Source organism: Enoplosus armatus, chromosome 7 (assembly GCF_043641665.1).
Source record: "Enoplosus armatus isolate fEnoArm2 chromosome 7, fEnoArm2.hap1, whole genome shotgun sequence".
NCBI classification, from domain to species: domain Eukaryota; kingdom Metazoa; phylum Chordata; class Actinopteri; order Centrarchiformes; family Enoplosidae; genus Enoplosus; species Enoplosus armatus.
In genome coordinates, this window is record NC_092186.1 from 6,433,101 (window position 1) to 6,453,530 (window position 20,430).

At 40.1% G+C, this 20,430-nt stretch overlaps 1 protein-coding gene across 1 annotated transcript; it reads left to right on the forward strand.

Annotated features, from left to right (window-relative positions):
• Window positions 1-820: 820 nt before the first annotated feature.
• On the forward strand, window positions 821-19,726 carry tprg1 (tumor protein p63 regulated 1). The gene is made up of 6 exons (XM_070909296.1): window positions 821-934; window positions 1,340-1,507; window positions 2,404-2,495; window positions 5,693-5,869; window positions 15,902-16,055; window positions 18,890-19,726. Exons 1-6 carry the CDS (start codon window positions 821-823, stop codon window positions 19,082-19,084), a joined length of 900 nt encoding a protein of 299 aa, XP_070765397.1. The 3' UTR covers window positions 19,085-19,726.
• Window positions 19,727-20,430: the final 704 nt, after the last annotated feature.

Consider the following 20,430-nt stretch of genomic DNA (forward strand, 5'->3'; position numbering starts at 1 on the left):
AATGGCAAAATGTATGTGGAAGGCCCTGGATACATACTTTCTACAATGTTAGATTTCTATCAAAATGAACACACACAAAACATTCACTGCGTGTCATCTGTTTGTACGTAATTTGCAAGAAATTTGCAAGAAATTTGAATGTACAATAACAGCCGTAGAGGTGGGTCTTGCATTATTATCTAATTTAGTGGCTCTGTCTTTATCTTAATTTTTTTTTCTTTACTTATATTGTGCTCACATGATGATTTTAATCAAATTGCCAAACTCAAACATACATGCACAAAGAACAAACAGTGGGGAGGTGAGGGGGGGCCGCCTAACAGGTTAATCATGCCCTCATGCACCTTTGAGCACGTTGGGGTGATTATTTACTCACAAAATGCACGTTCACACAATGAAAAAGTGGGCCCTTTCCTCAGCCTCACAACATACACATGAATACATGCGCTGGGACTCTGCAGCCCGCCGTCACGCCCACTTAAACAAACTATAGACGCGGAACAAGGAAGTTATACACCTGCTGCTGCTGTCTCTGTCTACTCCTCAACACCTTCTCTGGCCTCGATAATCAGTGGTAAGTGAATCCTCTTTGTTACTATCACGTTGTAACGTTGAACCAAAGTGATTTAGTCTTTCGGGGAGGAAATGTGCGTGATACTGGGAAAGTCACGCACTCGCCACTTAAGGGAGGGAGAGATTGACACGTCGTGAAATCAAGTGAAAATGTAGTGGAAGCTGGTTGAAGTGGTTCTTTCACTTGATACGTGGCCGCGCGTTAATGTAAACAGGTGTTTTTAAACAGGTGCTGCGGAGCGACATCATGGCAGAAGCTGAGGAGGACGGAGCGACCAGTGAGGGACAGCAGCATCAGCTCAGCGCTTCCTCCTGCGGGCCCGAGGACTCCCAGCCTGCCGTCTCTACTGAGGACACCCAGGCTCCTGTCCCTACTGAGGACACCCAGCATCCTGTCCCTACAGAGGACACCCAGGCTCCTGTCCCTACTGAGGACACCCAGCATCCTGTCCCTACAGAGGACACCCAAGCTCCTGTCCCTACAGAGGACACCCAGGCTCCTGTCTCTACTGAGGACACCCAGGCTCCTGTCCCTACAGAGGACTCCCATCCTGCTGTCCCTACTGAGGACACCCAGGCTCCTGTCTCTACAGAGGACACCCAGCCTGCCGTCCCTACTGAGGACACCCAGGCTCCTGTCCCTACTGAGGACACCCAGGCTCCTGTCCCTACAGAGGACTCCCAGCCTGCTGTCCCTACAGAGGACACCCAGCCTGCCGTCCATAATGAGGACACCCATGCTCCTGTCCCTACAGAGGACTCCCAGCCTGCTGTCCCTGACGAGGACACCCAGGCTCCTGTCCCTACAGAGGACTCCCAGCCTGCTGCTCTCACGGAGGATCGGGCAGCGGAGGGCGCACACTCCCATCATAGCGCCGTCTCTGTGGGGTCATCTCTAGACCAGTTTAAACTGAGGAGGTTCTTCGTGTTGAGGGTAAAAACTTTCACCTTTCCTCTTTACAACAGGGAACTTTGTGCTGCCGTGGTTTGTTGGTGAAACGGAACAATTCTGCCAGCATATCTGAAACGAATTTAGATTATTAAAGTGCTAGCCTAACGTTACTTGAGCTAGGAGCACTTACTTGTAGCCTACTTAAATGCTACTTTAATATTTTGGTTTTTAGTAGCTTTATACTTCTACTCCACCACATTTCACTCACCATGTTATACAATCAAGTAAAATAACACCTCACATCACAGCATCATGACAGCACCTCTATGACACAATGTCAATATTAAACTGAATATTGTCAGGGTCAAAAAGGAAGTGTTAATCACAGGCCTGGATTGTATCGCAATGAGAAGTCAGCCACACATCCCGTGTCGCCAGGCCGGCTCCGCACCAGGCTCAGATTACAGTAAGACTGTCAGGAGCCCTCAGTATGAACTCCTAATCTTTTTAAGTTCTCAAACTTGGCTTTGAAATAATAAAACACAAAGTGCAAGGATAGAATCGCATGTCGTAAAAATGACAGTTTGAGTGTGGATTGCATTGGAAAATAGAAATGCTCGTCGCTGACAATTTGGATGTGTAGTGTGTTATGCGCTGAAGCTTTCTCTTGTTTCTTCAAACACCTGAGTTATTCAGATTTATACACGGAAGCTGCGCGCTCAGCTTTCTTCATTTGCAGTCATTTTCGTATGCCGAGGCTTCGTGTTGTTGTTTATTGTTATTTTGTTTGACACACAGACGCGCTGACATTTTGTTGGGAGTACCAGTCCCAGCTGCACATCTGCCTCAAAGATTACCCCTTAAGCTTTCTGTGCACACATTGTGATTGTCACAATGGAAAATTAGAAAGTGACACCCGTGCATTTCTGTCTCCTCAGCCTGGCACTTTGAATCAGGCCATCAAAGACATTGAAGCTCTGGTGGATGAAGAAGTGGATGGTGACGTTCACAGCGTTTGGCTGATGGCAGAGTGAGTTCATGATACCACGTTCTGTTACGCAGCTTCATGTTCGTGTTGACATGCAGTGTAATGTGTGCCAAACGAAAGCCTTGTATCACTTTACTTTGACCCCACCACCCGCGCCCCTGTTATACACATGCACAAATCATTTACAGCCAAGTTTAAAAGTGTCTATAAATGTGTTCAAGGTCCACTTACTATATTTCGGCTGCATCTCATGCCTTCATCAGCAGATGGTGTTTGCTCAGCTGTCATGGAAATTAAATAAGTATTTATATAAGTAAATGAATACTATAATAATTACCCAAATATAAAATTATAGATATTTATTTATATAAATTTGAGGGTGTAATTTGTATGATTACAACTATCACATGATATTATGAATCATTCTTTATACTGTCTACTGTTAGTTACGGAAGACTAATATATTCAATATTTACATTTTAGAAGCTGAAATCAATGCGTTTTTGGCATAAAAAATGTCTTACACAATCGAGTATCAAATGATAATCGACTAATTGTTTCGGCTGTAGTCATATAAAACAGTCTTATATGCTCAAAACTACATTATTATGTGTTTTAAACCTTTATTAATTGGGTAAACTGCTTATAACTACTAAATTGGGGAGGTGGTAAAATAAAATGTTACCTTGTTTTTTTGAAAGTTTTTGTCAGAGAAATTCTTCCACTCGAAAACAAACCTGGGATTCTTAGACAAAAAAAAACACCTGACAGTAATCATGTGACTGTAAATGCCCAGTGAGTTACAGTATCATCATTCTTAATCCATCATTAACAAATGTACTATCTAAATGCAAATAACCCGCTGTGATATATATATATCTGATATACTACAGTACAGGCCCATAATCCCTCAGCATTATCAGATAGAGACGTCCTCATTCATTAACCCAACCGTCAATGTCCTCATCAAACCCCAAACTCCAAGAATATCACATAAGTCAATGCCGAGATGGTGATTTAACTGCCTCGAACACGGAGCAAAATGAAGTGACTGCGGGACATTTACCCAGTGCACTTGGCCATGTCAGGTTGTATCACTCCTGCAAAAGCTTTCAGGAAACATTTAAAAGGCTGACCATGTGAGAATGAATAATACATCCCATTTATGCAGCTCTGTCCAACACACGTTAACGTTTGTCCTACATTTGGCCTGCAGTTATCGAGGCTACAGAAGTAGGATTTCTTCCGACAGTAAGAGTGCATTATATGGTCATTCAGTGACGCTGCTGCTGAATTTCCCAGAGGGAGGGTGGTGACTAATTTCAGAAAAGCATGAGAAATTCCTCAAAGCTGGCTTTGCTGGGGATTGTCACTAGCTTTAGAAAGAGTAAGATGATCTCAATTCATCTACTTTTATTGTTTTGACTGTTCCTCTCTTATTATTTGTTCTTGATATTATGATTAATTTCCCATTTGTTTATGCATTTTTCTGAGTGTGTGTTTATCATGTTTATTTGTACTTACAAACAGAGTAGGTGGTTTTATATATAAGAAGACTGATACCACTCTCATGTCTGTATGCTAAACATGAACCTAGAGTCAGCAGACGTTGGCTTAGCTTAGCATAAAACTGGAAACAGGGGGAAACAGCTAGCCAGGCTCTGTCTTAAGGTGAAAAAGGGTTGGGGATTGTGCTCAGTTGCCTTCTTGCCAAGAGTTAGATTAGAAAATCAATAGCAATCTCGTGTCAGTGTGGTAAATATGTAGTCACAGTAAAGCTAGTAGCCAGTTAGCTTAAGGCTATGCCAAACTACAAGAGTTTTAAAAGCCTAACCAATTTTGAAATCGGGTTGCATCGCTAACATTAGCTCATTGGCTATTGTGGTCCCACTCTGAAAGTACTGATAACTATCAAATATCAAATATGTCTGAATTGATCGGGCGTCCCCAATGAGGCTTTGTGTCCCACAAAGTATCCCAGTGTGTCCTACAGAGGTACATCAGCTCAGGCCTCAGTGTTATCAGGCCGACCGCCAGCAGTGTGTCAGACACCCACAGTCTGATCCTGGATCTCTGTAACACCCCTGTACCATTCACAACGCCTGTGTCCAGTCAAGGTTAACTCATTTAATTAGCACAGTCAAAGCTCTTCACCCACACCTTTCCCATGATGCCTCGGCTGTTCAATGAACTGTCTTTATTTATTGGCCCATGGCTGCCAGCAGCAATCAAGAGTGTTTCACTTGGAGTTGGCCACATGAACCCGGCTCAGCGGGCCGTAAGAAAGCGAGCAACTCCAAGAGAATCCATGCCACCATGAATTAGTTGTGTGCACAGCGGTGAGGAAGAGAGTGTGTGAAATGATTCTTTTTGTGACTTCAGTTAATAAGACATTTTTTAACACACTTTGAGGGTGTAAGAGAAAGCAGACTTTAGTTAGTTTTTTAAAGGTTTTTCTGTTAATTAGATATTTCTTTTTTTGTCTGTAAAGATTTTGCAACTTGCATGCATATTGTATGATCTTTGCCAAGGGCATTTTTGGAAATTGTGAAGCTTTTACAGTACATAATTGAGCAGCTTTGCTATGCATGTTTTTTGTATTAACTTACAGATAACCTCCTGCAGAATACTAACATCAGAACTGCACTTCACACTGAATGACTCAAATACGCAGTTAAAATCACTCTCTACAGCAGTGGTTCCCAGCATAGGGGTTGGGACCTCCACAAGAAGTCACAAGACAAATGTTAGGGGTCCTTAGATCAGCGGCTCCTAATCTTTTTGGCTTGTGGCACTTTAAAATAAAAAGCTAAAAAGATTGGGAACCTGTGCTCTACGGTCTAAACTTAACACTGTCATCTACACTCAGTCGCCAGTTTATTAGGTACACCTATTTCCATTCATATCAGTGAGAGTAGGCTAAATAACAGAAACACCTGTCACCTCTCTACAACAGTTTCAACAAAAACTGAACATTATAACCTTCAAGGATTTATTGCAGAACTGTCGTGATATACTCCTTACACACTGTATACATAAAGACATACAGGAGTCAAAGGCATCAGACATGTCACACGTTCTTGGTGTCATTGTACGTACAGATAACATTGTTAAAATAAAGCAACTCTGGTTAAGAGTTGAGTAAGCCAATACATTCAGTTTGTTTCAAATTTAAACTAGAGATACCAAGAAATGATTATTTTACTGTAGGTCTGATGCAGTCTCTCTGGTTGTTTCAGGGTGGACCACTGGAACAATGAAAAGGAGCGTCTTGTTCTCATCACAGACAACTCTCTCCTCGTCTTCAAGTACGACTTTGTCATGTTCAACTGTGACCAGATCCAGAGGATCCCACTGAATTTTGTGGACCGCATCTCCTATGGCACCTTCAGCTTCCCGAAGCGTGCCCTGCTTCAGTAAGTCTCCTCGCTAGCCCTTAATTTGTCAACAACTTATAACTCCCATCAATAAAATCTGCAGCTTTAACCTCAGAAGGTTAATGTCCTGTAGTTTAAATGATAACCAGGAAGCTTCTGACACCTAAACTTAACATTTGAACAGTGTACAAAACAGCAGTCATATCATAGCATAGAGACAGCTCTGGATCTCTGGTGTCCAGTCTCATTTTTAGTAATTTTCAGTAGGTCCACTTTAAAATTGCTCATTGTAGCTAATTAAAGAATAAAAATCCTACTTGGAGAATTCCAAATATTAACCCTAATTATCTGCTCTGTGCTCTAATTTGCTTCACAAAAGCAAAAAATCCCTTTTAGCACATGATTAACCATTAAGCTCTAACACAAAACGTGCCCAGTCACTTTTTTTTGCGAATATGTAATCGTTTCAGAACTTATTTTAAAGTAATCTATCACACAACACATCCTCAAGTTTTGTGAACACTTTGAAGATGTAATGAAAAATGCAACATGCAGCCTTTTTAATGAATTTCAAAGATTGCAAGGGTATGCATGATTTACTAAAAAGTGTCAACAGTGATTTGAGTTGTCAGTGAAAAGAGTGACGGGGTGCAGAGGGCAGCATCAGACGGCTGTGTGGTGAGGTGGATACATGCTGAGGATCGGTGTAGGGAGCAGCCAGGGACACATGGAACAGCAGAGCTGAAGCAGGCATGGCAGAGAGACAAGTGTGCGGAGAGTTTTTCGGGCTAAGGAGTGCATAGCTGTCACTTGGAGCTGTCACTTAACTGATTAGTGGCAAAATTAATGTAGTCCTTTCATCTAGACCTTTTAAAGCCGGCTCAGGGGATACCAAACCAACTAAAACTAATTTGATGAATAAAACGTAATGCGCTGTGAAGAGCTTAGAGCGCGCCGCCTTTATAGGAGGCTTTATCTCTGCACATTACGCTAAATTATACATAAAACGCTCGTGAAAGCCACCCGGGAGTCCAACAGTAAAGAGACGGTTTCAAATGAGAAAGACTCGACCCTCAAAGATTTCCTCTTTCTGTCTTCATCTTCACCGCTTCCTCCCTCTTTCTCCCTGTCTTCCTCTCTGTCTCTCCCTCAGGAAGTGTCTTCTTTTTTTTGTCTAGGTCATTCCGTCTTATTTTTGGCAGGAACTGATCTACAGTAAAGTTCATGTCTATATGAAAATGAATCCTCCCCACTGCTGTAATAGTACACCAAACTTTGCTTCCACATCACAAAATCAATGTGAGAGAAAAGTACTAAAAGTCGGGCTGTGAAGATTGTTCACCTACTATGTTAATGTTACATTCCTTTGTCACTAACACTTCATTTTAAGTCTCCCAATTTAGCATTTACAAGCAGTATATAAACATTTAATAAATGCTCTAAAACACACTATAACGTAGTTAGAAGCAGATATAAGTTTTTGTGTATTATATATATATAACTATAGCTCCTTCTGTGGGCTCCTTGTAAAACACAGTTGTAATAATATAAAATATGTCTTCATAAAAGACATCGTTGACAAATTCTTCACAGTAATAAACACTTCCTTATATCTGCTTACAGCTACATTACAGTGTGTTATAAACTATTTCATGTTTATGTGAATTATTATGAGTTTTGAATACGGGGATTCAAAATATTTCTGTTAAGACATTTTTATTGTAGCCCAGAGGCAGATGAGAATATCGGTATAGCTATCGTGTCTTTGCAATTAGTAAGGATCTCGAGTCAGGAGGCTAATACTTTAGCTTAGTGTAAAGACTGGAAGTCACTGCACTTGGCTGCTGGTTGCCAAGAAAAAGTGCATCATGTAACTTCTTGTAAAATCACAAACTGTTGTTTTTACATTTCTGGTTGTGTACGGATTAAACAAACGTGTGGCTTACATGTTTGTTAGTGAGCTTTAAAGGTGAGAGCAAACTTGCCTCCTTTCCTCCTACTTCTAGCCTTTATGCTAAGCAACACCTCCCGGCTAACTCCATACAACATCTGCCGACAGCGGAAATACAACACTGAAATATTATCAGCCATTATGTTGCTGTAGCGAAATTTGCAAACAGTTGTCTACTTACACATCCAGTAGACACGAGGTACCATTATCTTTTGTCTCCACAAACTCCTGAGGGAAATATCTGTCTCTTTAGCTGCTAAATGCTTCACTATGTTCACCAGCTAGCCGTTAACTTTGTCACTACGAGCGACACCTTTCAGATACAGTTAGTCATGTGATCCATTTTGATATCAAAATATTGATTGTAGCCACTTTAACGGACAGACACGAGAGTGGTATTGAGCGTCTCGTCTAACTATCGGCAAGAAAGCGAAACCACATTTCTGGAACTAATTCTTTAAGGTGTTAGCTGGAGTCTTGGGTGTGAAGTCTGTTATACTGAATGTCTTAATGTGTATGTCTTTCACATTGAGTTCTGTGGTTTGATCGACATTGGAAGTAAAACCTACATTAAGACTCGACAGACCTTTGAGAAAATACAAAGAAAAGACATCGAAGACGTCTTCAGTTTTGATACATCATAAGGCTCAGACAGTGAAGGAATAATATTTTTCTTTCCCAGAATACCATTTCTCACTAAAGGCCATGATTAACTACATATGTAGATAATGAAGCCTCAGATCACGTATCAGTATGATTTGGCTGCTTTTTCAGCTGTCATGGTAATGACACTTGACTGTTACTCTTGAGGTGTTATTGTTCACATTCAGGATTGTGAGAACGCAAGATGTCTGCAGCCTGATTTGCCAGCTGACAGTTGTCATCTGACCACTTGATGTCAGTGTGCACCATTGGTAGAGACGGTTCAAGGCAGCAGCCACATCACATTTCGTCATCTGTTTGATGTTGTCATGGACGATTCTGCAACTGCTTGTGTGAATCACTGCTGTTAGGAAGTCCATCTACTGTATGGGCTGCAACACATTTGACCCCTTCACAGTGAGAAAAGCAGGGCCATTTTCTGGCATTTTATTGCATTTAATGTTGCATAATTGTTGGTAAGCATTTACTACACACTCTTTTGCTGTAGCAACACTGATAAAGGCATTGCACATATCCATTGCCTGTTGATTTTTTGTTCTTGTCATTTCTTATCATTTGATTGTAAAATGCCATGAAATCAAAGTTCACCGCCATCATTTTGTTTGGATTAATAGAATTAAATTTACCGAATTCAGCCTGCAAGCACTTTTTCAGTTTAGTTTATGAGAAGGGACAGTTCAAGTTAATAAAAACTCATGGTAAAAGAAAATGGCAGAATTAGCCAAAAGGCTATTTTTCATCTGTAGTCCCAGCCAAGGTGTTATGAAGACTTCCTAAAATACATCAAAGCAAAAACAAGTAGGGAATGCAGTTTAAAGATTGGAAAAGGACACACAGTTGTTAAAAACAATAAAAGTAGCAAAGAGACTGAGAGCACTTTAATGAATGTTTGACCCCTCTGTTCCCAAACCATCAACTGCAGAACAAAGAATATCAAACTCCCTCTGTGGAGCGTCTTATTTGGCGCCCGTACCCTCATCTGTGCTCCATCAGCATCCCCAAAACCTCCATGATGCCAAGAGAAAGTGTTGAGGGAGTGTCAGTATTTTTAGTCCTGATGATTTTGTTTTCATCCCACATTCTCCAGGTGCGTCCATGAAGGAGAAGCACAGTATATTCAGCATCTGTTGGGAAAGAAATGTTTTAAGTGCCTTCTTTCCAAACAGTCTAGACAAACTAATTACCTAGCACATCATCTATTTTTTTATTCCTGTCTGAAAGAGTTGGGTGTGGAGGTTTAAAGAAGCCCCACTAGAGGTTGCTTCAGTAACTGTTGTAGGAAATATATATATTTATGAAGGTTGGAAATAATCCCGGCACTGCACTCCTCTGCTTCTCATCTGATCAGATGTAGTTTTTTTTCTGAATAAGGCTTCATAGGGCTTAATATTTTTTTTTTTTACAGTTGTTTTAATATACAGATCAATAGGGTGTAAAATATGTAGTTTGACTCAGTCTTTGCATTAGTTCCTTTAGACCTGGTTTAAAAACAACCATCCTCCTCTCATTCTGCCGTCTTTCCGACCACACCTAAACAAACTAAAGCAGCTTACACATTCAGACAGCAGAGGGCAGTCAGTACTTAGTAGCTATTTAAGACATCATCAGCATAATGTACTGTGGGATACCTCATCAGATTATAATTTAGCCACAGCTGCTGTGATATGACACAGACGAGTCAAATGCTGAAATTGGTGCTTAAAATGTTTTCTTTCCCTCAGCGGGTAATAAGGAAGTACACACACACCACCAATTATTTTCAAATGAGGACTGACACTCCTGTTTCTACACCTTAACCAAATCAAACTATGCAAAGTAGTCATTCACTTAATAGAAAGATGTTGAAGCACAGTATTTTAGTGTGGACCCAAGTCAGTGAGGTTAAACTTTCAGGAGTCAGTTGTCCTCGAGTAAATAAGTTACAAAATATGGGATGAGAATTATATAATATGTGTCTTACTTGAAGTTTCACTTTGTACAAAGGATGGCACTGTTTCATCTCAATTACTGCTCTGTAATCTGCGGCCCAAAAAAATTGGATAAGCCTCTGTTAGGGCAGAATAGAACGACATGACTAGCACTTGGCTAAGATCAAGAATAGAAATGTACGGTGAGCTTGCATGGCTGAAAGTCCAAGAGAGGTTAGAGAGGCACTCCAGTGAGTTAGTATTGCACTTCCCTAAAGTTGAGGGACTCGCAGGGGACAGATTATAAACAGTTGGCAAAAATGTGAGCAGCAGCAGCAGCAGAGGCAAAGACATCCTGACTTTTCTTTCTAGTATTTCTAGTATAGATTGAACACTGGATCCTACATTTCCCATGATGCAACTCATTTATGTCTCTCGTTGCCTTTTGAAACTCCAGTGCCTCCAGTTTGTAATCTTAGCTTTCTGATAAACACATAAACAAACAAGCGTTATAAGATTCCCTATATATCCTGTATATCGACCTGGCTGATTTATCGCACTTGTTCGACATAGAATAAATAAAAATATAAAAAATGTATCCTTGGCATTTTGACACTGGGGACTGGCATGGCATAGTGCTAATAGATGAGAAACCTCATACATTGCAAAAAAGTTTATATTGATTTAAATCTTCTCAAGTAACAATGCAACTGAATCCTTTATATAACTGCAACTGTTTCTTTCCAGATACTGTATTCTACCTGTAGCGTGAGTCCTGTTTTAACACTAAGCAGAATGAGGAAACACTCACATCCCCAAGAACAAAGCATAGATCAAGAGCAGAGTCTGCACACCGGCTGCTCTCAGGGTGCACAGCATAAATGACTAAACACCAGTGGACGTATAATGTTTTGGGCATGCTGCTCTAAGTTCATACACCTTGGGAGCAGCTTTCAGCTTGTGGACTCTGTGCTTTTTCGAGGTGGAAATATCTTTGCCAACAGCCTGCAGCTATGATATCACAGCTTTTGCATCATGGCATCTACAGTAACATGGCTGTATGTTTTTGGCTTCAGAGGTTGCATGAGCAGCTTTTTCATGAATAGGGTCAACATCTTTTTGAGGCTTGAGTATTAAAGGGAAATTGTGTATAACAGGTGAGCTCAATTCTTTGTGTGTTTTTTTTAGTTATCACTCCACCCTTTTCACATGTTGAATGAAACCTTGGATACATGTATGGGTGGCTGACAAACCTGCAGGCTCTATTGAGCAATCGGACCTGATTTGTTTGTTCGCTCTGAGACAATGTGGGACACTTGCCATGACAACTGGAGCTGGGCTTGATATTTATCTTGTGTGTTGACTTATGAGTCCGAAGCGCTTGAAAGCCCAGGGAGGAATTTTGCGTCACTTGCCCTTAAGCTCAGAATATAGTGTTTCTCTTATGCATGTGTGCGTTTTGTATAAACACTGTGGATTAAGTGGAACTCCAGCATGAAGGTCAGTAGAGGGTTTTGCCTCACTCTTGAGGTGTTTGTAAGTCACAATTTGAACATTTCTTTGGACACAAACCCCGTTCCACCATTCGTGTACTTTGTGACTGTATCGAAGTGAGACGCAGTGAAAGTCCAAACCCCAGCTCTGCCACATAAACACAGTGAAGACTTCCAAGGCCTCTGGCTGGAAAGCCCAGCCCTGCTCTGCCTGTTTGGGCTGGTCCCTCTCCCAGTGATAGCTTACCTGTGGAATTTGCCAAAGCTTTTTTATATCCCCATTTATACTAGAGCAATAGCTGTGTGCTTTTACAAAGGGCAATGTGTACAAATGTAAACCCGCCATCCTCACTCGCTTTTGCTGAAATATAATCAGTCTTTTAGCCTGGGCTTTGCTTTTGTACCAGCTTTTTTTTTTTTCTTTCCTCCCCCTTTTCTCCCTGCACAACCTTTGCTCTGGAGGAGGCACAAAATGTTCAGCAGCAGCATTGTCATTTTGAAAGTACTTGTGTAAACAGGGCTAGATGATTGCATTATGATGCAGCCCCTCCCTGGGACCGTGACATATCAACAGCTACACCACTATTGTTTAGCCTCAGGTGTTTAATTCTGTTTGGCAGGAAATGCTCTTGCACAAGGTACGTGGTAAAATGAGTGATAGATCATTAAGGAAATCAGAACACTGTTGGGAAATCGTCTGCATCCTGATTTATTTATCTGCTTTGTTGCGTTTTATGCAAACCAACAGGTACATTATAGATAAGACTATTCCACAGGCTTAGACCTCTAATACCACCGTCAGTAGTTACAGCTGTTGAGAGAATCACAAAAACACTGAAACAGGTTGTTTGATTGCCATAACAAGCTACACTTTAGGTGCACTGTTTGTACATTTTATTTGTGGTAAATCGTTTAGCAAGTCGCCTCTTGAAAGCTGTCTCACAGTATTGAGCACTAAATAAACCCAAGTGTTTGTACTTCCACACATAAAGTGCAGAGGTTACAAAGGCAGCAAGGACTGATTTGTGGATTTGGTGTCAGACCTACATTGATATTTATTCTCAGTGTTAAAAGTATGCAGCAGGCAAATGACTTGCGTAACATAACATATGGTATTGAATCAGTGTTTGTATGTCCTTTGAGCTAACTTGTTAGTTTCTTCAAAAACATAATATAAAAACTGCATGAAATATGGACGATGCCTCTATGTAAAAGTGGGATGCAAAGTCAGAATTCACCCAGTGTTCATGCATGTTGACACAATGTTTAAATTCAACCACTGATTTTTTTTAAATCAAAAATGAAAGGGTATCAGTTATTTACTCCTTATGTTTAAAAAAAATCTTTTGTAGGATAATTAAACTATTGTAACCCTATTCTTTGTGTTGTTCTACTATGAGTGTAATTATGTCGGACTGAGGAGTCAAACCTGTCACTACAGGTTTTTCTAGCTACTGTTTTGAATCAGGGTTTATTCAGTAGTTGTTTACCTACTTTGTTAAACAGGAGATGATCAGCGTATAAAGAGAAACGGGTGGTAATGTAGCTGGAAATGCCTGAACTCCACCATGAAATTATTCCACGTTTAGTTTTGTTACAATTATCCTGAATTCACAAAGGTTTGTTAGGAAAGATTACTTAACTGCATGTAATCCAAATATTCCTTTGAGTCCAATAGAAAGCCTGTTCATGTAGCATTAGTGCACAGACTTCTAAGGATGCTTTCCCTAAAAGCTTCCCTCAATAAATGAATATTGCACACATCAGTACAATTAATCATATCTCCACATTCAACAAGCGCTACTCGCATAACACACCTGAATCTCCAAACTGTAGACCGTCGACTTGCATTGTGGGTAATGTAGGCGACAGGTTTTGACAAAGAAGAAGAATGTGTGGAATAAAAAAGACGATATCTCTGATTCTCCTGCATCAATTTTGATGTCCATCACAAGCCTGACTGTTGTAGGAGTGCATTGCAAACTCATTGGAGTACTCTTTCAAGTTAAGTTAACACAAAGAAAAATCTTTGTGTTCTTATATCAAAATACAATCATGTTTTCTTCCTGTAAAACAAAATATGATGTGTGCTTACATAAGCTTGAAACAACCAATTTCAACCAATAATATCATGATATCCACCCATCAATCAAACTTTTAGCGTCACAGAGCTAACATTCACTAGCATTAACTAACATTTGTTAGCTAGCTAGCAGCAGCATGGTACGTCAGTTATGACACGCCCACTTTTCAGCATTGAAATCAACTTCCTCCCAACATTATGTAAGTATACCCTGCTTCACTTGGAAATACGTCACGGTACAGACATTGGATAATCTCAAAATGCTGCTTCATCTCGACTTTAAATTATTAATTGGTTATCAAAGTAGTGTCAATTGGCCAACTGATGAATCAACTAATTGTTTTAGCTTTGTATGTATATGTGAGGTACACACAAATTAATTCATGTGGTCCTATTTGGATGGAACCAGTGTATCACAATGGTACATTTCCATGTCCAGTCAGGTGCAGTGACTTGAGGAGACTGTGATACATTTTAGTTCAGGTTTATTTGAATATTCTACAGGGACGTAACATTGGCCTAAGAAGAGATGCAGAGGGGGGTTTTTTGAACTCTCTGTGCCCCTGTACCTTTTGAGCTGTAACAAAGATACTGCATTCCCCTATGTCTAAGAGGTATGAGAGCCCTAGATCACATTTGATGGACAAACAGTAAATAGAGAATTGTAAGGATCTCCACGTATGTAGATCAACACCAACATCATTTCAAAGATGGGCTCTGTTTGTCTTCTGAGGTTTCATTAGGCTGAGGAAAGATATGACCCCAGGGTATATCCATTAAAACCTACCGTATTTACTCTAAAATGACGAAAGAAAGAACAGCAGAAGAAAGAGAATACGATGAACACACTATGGATTACCTCTAAGCCTGGTAAACATGAGATTGCCCTCACATTAAGTATTTGCCCTGAGGACATGAGGTTACCATGGAACCAACAGATCAGGTAGTCCCCCTTTTGGGGAAATAATGTGAAATGATGCTGAAGCAAAAATAATGGTCCATGAAGGTTTTTGGAATTTCATATCAGAAGGTAGTTATACATTTTTATTTGTGCACACAGACGTAAGAAAGTAAGAAAAGTTGAAAAGGGCTGGCTGCACACAGCGCAATAGGTTGTACCTTTATTTATGGCTTTTAGACAGATTAGTTTGCCCCCAGAAATCATTGGAATAGATCATAAACAATACCTATAAAAAGGCTATATCTATAAGCAAATGTGTTCTGTCAGCTTTGTTTTACATTTGAACTTGTTAAAGAAAATAAACTTTGACTTGTTTTTGAATAAGTTCACAGGGATTAAGTGTATCTCCGTTTGAATATGTGTCAAATGAATCAAACACAGAGGTCACAGTCACTGCTACTCTGTGAAGATGGGCCAGTTACCTTTGAGCAGGTCTAGTTCAGATGTTTTTTGATTTGTTCCCCCCATCATGAATCGATATAACTACTGACTCTCTAAGTTAGTTTTGTGATAACAAACTGAATTAACAAGATGTCAGTTCATTAAAACATATATTTGACAGAATACAGATAAAGCCAGGGGGAAAAAGTAACTACATTTAGCTTTAGCCAGGATCAGTCTCCCTAGGTAGCTCTCTTGCTTTGGCTCTGTGACAAAGAATATGCTAAGTGTGACAGAGTATTTTATTTATTTATTTGTTTATTTAGAAGGGACAATGGACAGTCATTGACTGTCCCAGAGTTAGCTGGATAGCTAAATTTCATCAATTGTGACAGCCTCTAAGTTGTAGCTATTCTGGATGTGGCCAGAGGCATATAAAGCATTTATATTCTGTGTTGAGTAATTCTCAATGGAAAACAAAACAAGACCTTATTTGTGGAAAGCAGTGAGTAATGTTATTGATGTGGTGACAACATGAAAAATGGAGTCTGAAGTTTGGTCACATGGTTGAGTCAAATGTGTCACATACGGCGCTTTGTCATTTGTGTTCCTCTGTCTCTTCCTGTGTTTAGGAGAGAGGGGGAGGGGGTGCGAGTCTTCTGGGACCGGCTGAGGGAGCCCTTCTTTATCTCCAGGTGGAACCCCTTCGCCACTGACTTCCCCTTCATCACCTTCATCTACCACCCCGTGAGGGTCGTCAGTGACACATTCGCTGCCATCTGCGACGTAAGTTGATCGATCAGTGATAACAGTATGGCATTGTTTAAAGGCTCAGTACAACCAAATCACACAACAACAAAAAAACGTGTGCAGAGCCATGTCTGTGTCTGCCACAACACCAGCGCAACGAAGGTGGCAGGAATTTCATTTGTGGGGCTCGTAGCATTGAGAATAATCCACAGACCTCACTGTCAGCAGCGTTCATTGGGACTATCACACATCTCACTACATAAATCTATGGAACAGCAGCTTGGAGAAAGTTTGTGATTAGGGTGAACTGACCTTTTTAATTAGAATGTATCTGTTGAAATATTTGATTTGATTATATTGTGTTTTATGATTAATGCAGGTGGAGGTGTGTAATCTGAGAGTCATGGAGACACTTAATTATTGTCAAAAAAACAACAGTCGTGAGATTCATCTTGTGGTCAAATGAGTCACCGCACAGAAATGACTTACTGGAATTTAGGCATCAGATATCATTCATGTGTAATCTGTCATTTTCATCACCTAATAAAATACTCATCTGAGTCTTAAGACGGCCCAGATATAAAGTATAAACATATAAAACCAGCCCTCACACTACTTTTTAGTTTTAGATTCAGATCACTTGTGCTGACAAATTTGTGTTTCGTTACCAAATCACAAGAATATGATGTGTTTGTAAAACGTCTACAGGAGTTTCAACATAAGCAAGATGCTTATGAGCAATTACAGCAGATGATTCAGCATGAGGAAGAGAGAAGAATGGAGCAATCCCGCACTATGTAATGCAATTTCAGCAGTGTCAGGCATGTTTTGTAATGTTTCTGCTGTCATGCAGAGTAGGAGAGAGGGTGGTGGAATTACACACATTTCAATGACTGCACACAAATGTTGACTAGCAACTGAGCCTGACTTAAAACAGGTGTGCAGAGACCTGGAAGAACATTTGCTAAGAATGCAGTGTCATCTTAATTATGATATGACACTGTTGGGCAAGAATGTCCTCACTGTAGACAGTTTAGTGATTACAGCTGATGGGTAAATTAGATTTGACCCCTGACCTCTGCTTTTCTTCCGATTAAGCCAAGAATTATGGTCTACAGTGTTGATCAGGAACCTTAGTCTGGTGACTTAGTAGTACACACTGCTGAATACTGTATTTATCAACAAGCTAAATACTGTGTAATCTAGAAATTTAGTGTCAAACTAAGAAATCTGCCAGTGGTGTGGGCAAAAATGACTTGATAAGGTCACAGAAAACACCATCTGGTCTCAACACTAATAAAAACTCTTGACCTTCTGGAAACTTCTAACAATCACATCTGAAATTGTAACGTTTGGCCTAATTTGTGGAGAAAATGTGTGTGCTGTCCTCTGGCTGAAGATGTTTCGGGAGTACTTTAGAATCTCGATGTTTTAGTTTCAGTAAGTTCACTAAGTAAGTTAGTTCAGATCGGTCTAATTTATTTTTATGGTTGCCTGTCTTGGCCATGACACTCCTGAAAACAGAGATTTTAATCTCAATGAGACATTCCTGGTTAAATAAACGTTAAAAAAAACAAATGGAGCTCAAGAATAAATTCAATTTTCAATTCAATTCAGCCCAGTTTAGGAGTTAATAAGATGTGGATTTTTTTTTGCTTCTTAACTCGTGACGGTGAGGAGCTTCGAGTGGAAATCGCAGCACAGTGGTGGCAGCCGTCGACCTCGGCCTGCGTAAACCTGAAACTATTCCAATGCAAACAAGCTCCACCCTCTTAAAATAAGGTTAACTCAACTTGGTTTAAACATTTTGTAGCACCAAATATTATGTTTCTTATTACCAGTGCAGTGATCTGCCTTAAGTCCAACTTGAATTTAAATATTTTTAGAAGACCACTTACTTAAATACATAGTGTAGGTTAAGACTCCTTATGCCTTAAAAATAGTCTAGTCTTAAGGTCAGTCTGGTTCTTGAAGCAAAGCCATGTAGTTGTCTCTTATTAAATGTCTGTGGCAACCATGTAATCTACTTTTCAAACATATCTCTTGTCAGCTCAGGCTGAAAAATTCATTAAAAATAAAAAAATCTCAATTCTTTCCAACTTGAGATCACAAGAGGTTGCTTGCCAACCATTTTTGACTAGCAAGCACACCCACATCCGCCCAAGATAAAATGTCAGCTTTTGAATATTTTTCTCCTCTGTGCACCGATTGGCGACCATATGACTATTTAGTACAACATGTAATTTACATATTATATGTCTGTATGTCTTATCGTTTAGCCTACAATTTCAATTATTGTGGGCGTGTGGATCTGCACTGTAGATTGAAGTTCAACTAAATTCTGGCGATCCAATTTTCCGTTGCCTAGTTTATTAATTTGTGGCTATTCTGAAAATGCTGTCATTCTGAATGCCGCCACAGCCCATGGTAATTTTAGGAATATTGTATACGGCCACTATGATAATAGTAACTACTTTTAAATTAATTTGACTCTCAAAATGACTCTGCCATGACTGAATCATTTGCCAACAAATTTAATGTGATTTTAGTCATTTAGTTTCAACGCATTTTGATTTTTAAGATAATAAAGACACCCAGTGCTGCTCTTTGTCTTCATCTGGTGTTAAAAAAAAAAGGAAGGGTCTAACAGGATGACCCTTCTCTTGCAGGGTGTTAAATTGAAAAGGTGACGCTCTGCGCTCAGTTTGAGTCTGGACTGAGGGGTTTCAGAGCAACTTTAATCATTACGTGAGAATCCATATTGCTGACTCAAATGTAGTTGATCCCACTAAAATAACATATTGTGACCTTTTGTGTGCCGCACCTTAACTGAGTCACCGAGCTAATCCTCCCACCCTTTTCCCCAACAGATCCATAACTTTCGAGAGCAGCTCAAGGATGCTGCGCAGAAAGTCCACGCCAGGAAGCCGGTTCCTGGGAAGGCCAATGGCGTCCTGGTCCTGAATCAGCCCATTCAAGTCGAGGCTTACGTAGGCCTCATGTCTTTCCTCGGTAACCAGAACAAACTGGGATACTGCATGGCTCGAGGAAACATTGGCTTCTAACACCTCTGCATTTATAAATAATAGTTTTGATGTTCTTCAAAACATTTTCTATAATTTATAAGTCTTGAATTCATGTTTTTTTACGGAGAGTTTATTCATATTCTAAGGATTGACGAAAGGTTTTTCTATATTCAGGTTTGTGTCACATTGAATCCTGGATTCTCAGAATGTTCTGTATGAGGTTTAAACAACTGTGTGATCTCCCCCATTGCTTATTACCAGTGTGTGGTGTCTGAGTACTCAGAAATATCCACATTTCAACACCGCTCTTCACTGGATGACGGATCCCCCGCTGCTCTCAAGGAGCTTTGTATTTGCTCCTCAGTGATATGGTAATTCAACTCTTTCGCAATGGGACTCCTTTCTTCCTCCCCCGGTGTGCATGCCATTCTGCCCCTTAGAGATTCACTGGAGCATGGGGGCACATTTGTCAGTTTAGTCGTATCATTCGTAGTGTATTTTTACAGTGTGTACAGTGTTGGAATTTCCCCTTGATTTGTGTCTTTACTGTGTGACGCTTTACCTTGTTTGGTATCATCTGTTACATATAGGCTTACATGTTTGGTTCTCTTTTCCTTTTTAGTGGTATAAAATATGCTGATTTTTCAGGCAGATTCTAATGCACTGTTTTTGTTATCGTCCCCTGACCTTGTCCATACTGAAATAAGAATTCATGTTTGTGACTTGTGGTGTCGTGTTGCTGCAGTTAATGAGTACACATTCAAAGTTATTATATAATGATATTAATGACATCAGTCCAGGTTGATTTAGTGAAACCTGTGCTTACTGTTGGTATTAGCAAGTTCGATTTAATATTACGGGAAACTCTCATTGAGCAGCTACTTCGTCAGAAATATAATGGAAGAGCAACTGGTGTATCTGTTTACAGAGCAGCCAAACAACAAGACGCTGATCAATAATTATTGAAACTGCAATCTGATTTCATGCACAGTACCTACATTTGTGACAAGCTACCACTTACACGGGACCAGTCTATCTACTGAACGCACTGAGACCAAACTGACATTAGCTCTCCATCAAACTCTTAGTAAGACAGAGAACAAGCTGACTCCTACATGTCAAAGTAACAGAGTGTTTCTGGGATTAATAACTGCTATGTAATTACTGAATTTGAAAGAGGAGGGAACAGCAAACAGTGAGGTTGATATCACTGAGTTAAAGCTAAAAATAGTCACGCTGTATTGCATGCATGCATGGTTTTCTTTGAATCGCTCATGCATAGGTTGGCTATTTGGATCCAGCAGAGGAATGGCGGACCCCGCCATTAACAATAAAAACTACATACAACTACAAATACTGAAATATATAGAGAGGTAATAACATAA

Bases quoted from the DNA above. Each gene is read 5' to 3' on its own strand.
- tprg1 (XM_070909296.1), top strand. From the start codon at position 821: ATGGCAGAAGCTGAGGAGGACGGAGCGACCAGTGAGGGACAGCAGCAT. The intron at 5,870-15,901 runs GTAAGTCTCCTC...TCCTGTGTTTAG, and splicing joins CCGAAGCGTGCCCTGCTTCA to GAGAGAGGGGGAGGGGGTGC. The intron at 16,056-18,889 runs GTAAGTTGATCG...TTTCCCCAACAG, and splicing joins CATTCGCTGCCATCTGCGAC to ATCCATAACTTTCGAGAGCA.